The sequence below is a fragment of the Cyprinus carpio genome, chromosome B23 (assembly GCF_018340385.1).
Source record: "Cyprinus carpio isolate SPL01 chromosome B23, ASM1834038v1, whole genome shotgun sequence".
Classification (NCBI taxonomy): Eukaryota; Metazoa; Chordata; class Actinopteri; order Cypriniformes; family Cyprinidae; genus Cyprinus; species Cyprinus carpio.
The window spans coordinates 25,290,548-25,298,047 of NC_056619.1; the positions used below are offsets into that span (position 1 = coordinate 25,290,548).

Consider the following 7,500-nt stretch of genomic DNA (forward strand, 5'->3'; position numbering starts at 1 on the left):
TATAGAAAGCAGTTATTTTAAATAGTAAAAATATTACATTAAAAAGAATAAAACTTCTGACTGGTAGTGTAAAAAAGCTAAAGTTTAGTGTCATATTTGATCCATCAGGCTTTTATGGCTCATATAGTCTGATATAGTGAGATTATGGAGGAAAGGGTTCATGTGATTTTTACTCACAGAACAAACTAAAATTATTATTATTATTTTTTATTTATTTAAAATGACTTGGAATGTTCTTTAAACACGGCCAAAGCATCATTCCTCACCGAGACGACTCACCTGTCTGAAGCAGCTGGGAGGAGCGGGAACGGACGAGGTCTCTTTTAAATACTCCTCCCATGAGAACGACTCCATCACTGCAGCAGACAAACACACCGATGCTTCACAAACTCACCACCATCGCATACAGCACTTAAAGTTCAGAGTCTTTACCTTTGACTGGTCCAGGACCTGTGAGAGACATGCTCCGGCCAGCTTTATCCTTCTTACTGTCTTTGTGATCTGCAAAAGAGAAATGAATTCTACAGTACGTCAAATTCAAGGCTTGAATCTCAAGTACAGCATTTCTGATCACAATGTTCAGCTGAAGAAAGAAATCAGTTGAGATGCTAAATAAACTGCCATTCATTTAGGGGGAGGAGTTTATATGAATCCATGTCTGAGGGGAACTTACTGTCTTTAGAAAGGTTTAGATGGTATTTTTTCTTTTCATCTTGCCTCTGTATAATGCATATTAAAGTTCATAAGTGCAGCGTTGCTTTGTTTACAGCAAAAACCAAGGAAACACTTTAAGCGCCACCTGCTGCTGTGTTTAACAAGTGCTTTGTTTACAGCGGTAACCAAGGGAAACGCTTTAAGCGCCACCTGCTGCGGTGTTCATAAGTGCTTTGTTTTACAGCGGTAACCGAGGAAACGCTTTAAGCGCCACCTGCTGCAGTGTTCATGAGTGCTTTGTTTACAGCGGTAACCGAGGAAACGCTTTAAGCGCCACCTGCTGCTGTGTTTAACAAGTGCTTTGTTTACAGCGGTAACCAAGGGAAACGCTTTAAGCGCCACCTGCTGCGGTGTTCATAAGTGCTTTGTTTACAGCGGTAACCGAGGAAACACTTTAAGCGCCACCTGCTGCTGTGTTTAACAAGTGCTTTGTTTACAGCGGTAACCAAGGGAAACGCTTTAAGCGCCACCTGCTGCGGTGTTCATAAGTGCTTTGTTTACAGCGGTAACCGAGGAAACGCTTTAAGCGCCACCTGCCGCGGTGTTCATAAGTGCTTTGTTTACAGCGGTAACCGAGGAAACGCTTTAAGCGTCACCTGCTGCGGTGTTCATAAGTGCTTTGTTTACAGCGGTAACCGAGGAAACGCTTTAAGCTCCACCTGCTGCGGTGTTCATAAGCGCTTTGTTTACAGCGGTAACCGAGGAAACGCTTTAAGCTCCACCTGCTGCGGTGTTCATAAGTGCTTTGTTTACAGCGGTAACCGAGGAAACGCTTTAAGCGTCACCTGCTGCGGTGTTCATAAGTGCTTTGTTTACAGCGGTAACCAAGGAAACGCTTTAAGCTCCACCTGCTGGGTTGTTCATAAGGGTAGTCTTTACAGTGGTAACCGAGGAAACGCTTTAAGTTCATTGGTGTGTAGTGTTCGTAAGTGCTTCGTTTGCAGCGGTAACCAAGGAAACGCTTCAAGTTCCGCCTGCTGCGGTGTTCATAAGTGCTTCGTTTGCAGCGGTAACCAAGGAAACGCTTTAAGCGCCACCTGCTGCACTGTTCATAAGTGCTTCGTTTACAGCGGTAACCAAGGAAACGCTTTAAGCGCCACTTGCTGCGGTGTTCATAAGTGCTTTGTTTACAGCGGTAACCAAGGAAACGCTTTAAGGTCCATCTGCTGCGGTGTTCATAAGTGCTTTGTTTACAGCGGTAACCAAGGAAACGCTTTAAGCGCCACCTGCAGCGTTGTTCATAAGTGCTTTGTTTACAGCGGTAACCAAGGAAACGCTTTAAGCGCCACCTGCAGCGTTGTTCATAAGTGCTTTGTTTGCAGCAGTAACCAAGGAAACGCTTTAAGCTCCACCTGCTGGCCGAGAGTGAATATGCGTCTCGTTCAGCTCGTCTGCTGTTTCGGTTTCATGCAGATATTTTTTACGTATAGTTAATTGTTTTTTAAAAAATTATTTTTTTTTTTTTTTTATTTTTAAATTTTATGTTATATTTTTTTTTTAAAATGTTCTTGTTTTATGTATGCAGCATCTTTGTTTGGATCATGATTAAAACGCAGTGGTTGCCTCTCATTTTAAATGGAAAGAGCACAGACAAAGCCTTGTTTTGTTTATATGAAGAGATTTATTTTATTTGTGTTAGTTATTTATTTGATTTGTTTTTTTAAATGGTTTTTAAACTTGTCTTAAAATTTCAATTTAGTTTTGTTATTTACATTTACATTATATTTAAATTTTGTCATTAAGCAGACGCTTTTATCCAAAGTGACTTACAAATGAGGACAATAAAAGCAATCAAAATCAACAAAAGAGCAATTATATGCAAGTGCTATATTAGTATATTATTATCGTGTTATATTTCTATTTCACAAAGAAATTTGCAGCATTTTGTACAAGCAATAGTAAAATAACACATTTAATTTATAATTTGACAAACCTTATTTTGTAAAAAAAAATAAAAATCGTGAATCGAATCGAATCATATCGTGAGTTGAGTGAATCGTTACATCCCTAAAAACGGAGGTTTGTAAATGATGACTGCATTGTCATTTCTGGGTGAAGTTAAGTGTTGGTGGTAACACATTACAATTATGTAATCAGATTACTTTTTAAGTAACTAGTACAGTAACGCATTACTTTTTAATTTAGAAGGAAATATCTGAAGTAACGCCAGTTCAATAACTAACGCCAGCGCTGTGTGAACATGATGTTACTGAAAATCTAGACTAAATATGAACATGTATTTACTAATCTCTCCTGCACAAAAACAGATTCAGTATTCCTCAAAATGAATAAAAATTAAAATGCAAACTCAGAATATGACTAGGATTTCGAATCGAAAATCGATTCCAATTCCAGAATCGAATAGTCGTTGTAAAATTAAAATTTAGATTCGGATAAAATTAAGATTTATCGATTACACGCCAGTAGGTGGCGAAAAGGGGCTGTTAAAATGTTTTGAATCATTCAAGACATTCGTTCACAAATGCTGATTCAACCAGTAAAGAAACAAGTAAATATTGAGTGAGTCATTGAATCATTCATTCATAAATTACATGTGATTTTGTTTAGTTGTCTAATTTTTTTCTTCAGAATCTTGCAAGTCTCCATTAAAAAACAAAAAACCAACTCAGTTAATCCAGAATCATGCAGTTCTTAAACGAGTCCAGTTTTTACGTGGCCTGCTGATTTTTGTGTATGGATTTCAACTGCAACTAAATGTTTTGCAATAATGAGACAGAAGAAATATGTTTGATATAATTTTTTAAACACATTGGAATCGAAACTGAATCGGAATTGATAAAATTCAAATGATACCCAACCCTAAATATGACGCAAACCTGCAATAATTAAATATGTTAAATAAGACATTATTTAACATTATTATTTATGTATTTAATCGCATTTTATTTACGTGTCTTTGCTGCTGACCTTTGATGATCCAATTCAACCAAACTAAGCAAAAATGACACGTTTATGTTTCATTTTTGTTTTTGCTAAATAGTGTTGAACTTTATTCTCCTCCGTCATATTTTTCATGCAATTTGTTAGAGCTGCGCCCTCTACTGTACAGACATGAATTTACATTTTTTTAAGCCTGAGTCGTATTCATTTCACTTTTGTTGTGAAGAGCAAGTCCTGCCCAAATTTAAAAAGTAAAGCAAAAGTAACATAACACATTACTTTCCATAAAAAGTAACTAAGTAACATAATTAGTTACTTTTTTAGGGAGTAACACAATATTGTAACGCGTTACTTTTAAAAGTAACTCTCCCCAACACTGGAAGTGAAATCTGTAAGTTTCTCTCTGGATGTGTTTTACCTTTCAGTGCCGTTCGGACCATGTTTAGCATCAGCTGCTGTATGAACGTCCCGCAGAGATCCGAGCGGTCGATCTGTGAGACACACAGAGATCATGCAGATCTGTCAAATGGACATCTCTAGTTCATGAGGCATGTTTATAATTCAAAATATGTCTCTCAAGTGAGATGCATTTCATATCGTAGCAGAATTTATTAAAACATGCATAGCTTTTAATGCTTGAATTGCTCCAATAATAGGATAATCCTCTATTATACTTTATTTTACAAATGGGTCATGGGTATAGAGGACCAAACCTGCAGAAATTTAAAAGTGAAAAAAAAAAAAAAAGTACAAATAAATACAGAAATACATAAAAAGGTCATAAAAATTAATTCAGGATTAAATTTTATAACAAATGAATTATATTTGTTTTATCAAGTCATTTATTTCTTTATTTAGTTTCCTATTATTACATGTATGTTTGTATGCATTTATTTGTATTTTTTGCAGGTTTGGTCCTCCATACATGGGGCATGAATTATTAATTTGCATATTCTTTATTACTGTATTTGTTTTAAAATAATGAATAGTACCAAATTACCTTACACATTTGTGTTTGTGTGTGTGTGTGTGTGTGGGTGTGTGTATATATATATATATATATATATATATATATATATATATATTAGTTGAGAATTATTTGTGAGTTTTTGTGTGTGTGTGTGTGTTTGTTTTTTTGTTTTTTTTGGAACACAAAACAAATCTTTTAAATTGTAATTCATTAAAAAAATTTTTTAATAAAATTAAATTACATTTTTACTGCATTTTAATATAATATAATTATATATATTTTAGTATATACTGCTTCTTTTTAAACAAGACAGATAAAATCTTATGAAAACACTGATATTTTAGTATTTCAAAATTTTTATGTGTGTAAATAAAGTTGTTATATTTTTGGTCAAAAAGCTTCGTCAGGGTAGTAATGCCATTTTTAGGATTCGTATAAAAAAGAAAAAAGATCATCATCTTGCATTTTCAGTAAGGGCCATGTCATGTGAACTGTTAAAGTTAAAACACAAACATCCCGAAGCGCTTCAAGGCACAGGACACGGATCTCTCTCTTATGAGACATGAAACAGAAAACACACTCTCTGCTGAGGGATGGAAACTTCCCAAAACACACAAGCACACACACTTCAGTTCAGCCGCCCACGCAAACACACACTTCCTTCATACAGCAAAGAAACGAAGAGCATCTAATGAGCGAACTCTCCTGCGCTGAGCGTTTCTGACATGAACGTGACGACAAGAGACGAGTCTTATTAGATCAGTAACTGAATCCACACGCCGGCAGACAATTATAGGCTGCAGAAATGAGTTGGTTATTTATGTCAAGCAATTAAAGAGTTCATTCCGCTCGCGTCTCCAGTGACCTTCTCGCTCTGTCGCTCAGTTGTTCAGTCTGCCGTCATAATCGCTCTCTTTCACTCTGACTCTCCTCCATTCGTCTCCTTCTCAGGTTTCACATTCACAGCCCACTGAATAATGTCAGTGTTTCTGTCCTAAAGCAGATTTCTCTCTTACAACAAGGCATTTATTGGTAAATAAAACCAAAACTATTCATTACTTGAAATATATTATAATAATATTAATATAATAAACATTATATATATATAATCTTATTTAATTTCATTAAATTGCCAAAGTAATCAACGTAACTAAAAACAGCAGAAAAATGTTTACAACTTGAAATAAATAAAAAATGTAATTAAATATGGAAAGTTAACTTATTTTATTTCAGATAGTTGCCAAGCCAATGTTTCTCTTCTTTGTTTAGTTTAACTTTAAGCACTTAAAGAACTAAAACTGTAACTGTAGAAAATATTTTCATTACTTGAAATAAAAGAAACATTAAATTAGATAATTTTTTATTTTTATTTCAGATAGTTACTAAGGTAACATTAATCACGTTTATTTAGTTTAAATTAAAATATTAAAATAACTAAAACTAAATTTATTAGAAACTAAGGAAAATGTATTAGATGTATTAAAAAAACTAAGAAAAATTACAAAAACACTGTAAAAATATAAAAATAAAAACAAATTCAAAATATCAGTAAACAACTATTACAACTATATTATCAAAAAAATTAAAAATAAAATAAAATAAACATGAACTAAAATAAAATATCAAAAGTTTAAACTTATTTTATTTCAGCTAGCTGCCAAAGCAACGTTTCTCATTTCATTTAAGTTAAAGTACTAAAACAACTAAAATATAATGCAACTAAAACTATATAAAAAAAACTATACAGACATTTAATATATATATATATATATATATATATATATATATATATATATATATATATATATATATAAAACACAACAAAATTACTAAATCTTTCAAATTAAAATGAAATTAGGAAATATAAAAAATAAATATGATTCTTAATATTAACAAAAACTACAGTAGTATATCAATGATATTAAAACTACACTGTCTGATGTAGGGGAAAAATACTCAGAAATTGTTAGTAAATTTTACAAATAATTACAATGAAATGGCAAGTAATGCATTCAATTAAATGTCCTAAAATAATATTTTCTTGTAAGACATACTCCAGTAATCTTTATTTTATTTACACCTTTAAATGAAATATAAAACCCGTCTGTTATGGTCAGTTTTTGTGTGGAGTTGATCGTCTGTGAGATCAAAGGATCCTTAATTAAAACAACAGCTGTACAGCAGCTCTAATGATGTGTGCGGGGTCAGAGGTCATCGCTAATTGATTCTCCTGCTAACGAGTCGTTCCCCGACAGACTCTTGACCCAGTGACGCCTGAGAACCATTTCTGAATCACACTTCATCTGCTCATATTTCAGCTGTAATTACACACGTGTGTGAATCAAACTGTAACACTAGTGAAACTGGGAATAAATACAATCAGAACATCCTTAAAATATTCATAAAAGAATTATAAAGTAAATATGCATGAATCTCATTAAATGCAATTTTCACCTCAAATTCAAAAGAAAAAACTGAAGTACACATTATGGTAGTAGTAGTACTCAGTTTAATTTCTGTTGCATTGTAGCATTTTTACATATGCTTAACAGGATGCAAAAAAATCAATTTCAAATTCAAATCAAATTCAATTATCATGTTTTTCCTCTTTTAATATAAAATTATTCTTAGCTTTAAGAAATGCATGGTTTTCTCTACATAAGAGAGTAAACTATCTGTACGCAGCGCTAAAAAAACATTATTCAATGCAAATCATTAGGCAAATTACTCACATATTCCACACAACACACACACACACACACACACACACACACTCTCTCTCTCTCTCTCTCTCTCTCACCACACACACACACACACACACACACATACACACTCACACACACACACACTCTCTCTCTCTCTCTCTCTCTCTCACACAACACACACACACACACACACACACACACACACACTCA

At 33.6% G+C, this 7,500-nt stretch overlaps 1 protein-coding gene across 1 annotated transcript in view; it reads right to left on the reverse strand.

The window, feature by feature from the left end:
- Positions 1 to 7,500, reverse strand: part of LOC109085956 (polycomb protein SCMH1-like) — a 31,431-nt gene that overhangs the window by 19,372 nt on the left and 4,559 nt on the right. The window contains exons 2-4 of the mRNA XM_042750491.1: positions 4,034 to 4,106; positions 433 to 501; positions 280 to 356 (exon numbers count right to left, since the gene is read on the reverse strand). Of these exons, the coding sequence (XP_042606425.1) occupies positions 280 to 356; positions 433 to 501; positions 4,034 to 4,064 (177 nt within the window). The 5' untranslated portion in view covers positions 4,065 to 4,106. The remainder of the gene's footprint in view (positions 1 to 279; positions 357 to 432; positions 502 to 4,033; positions 4,107 to 7,500) is intronic.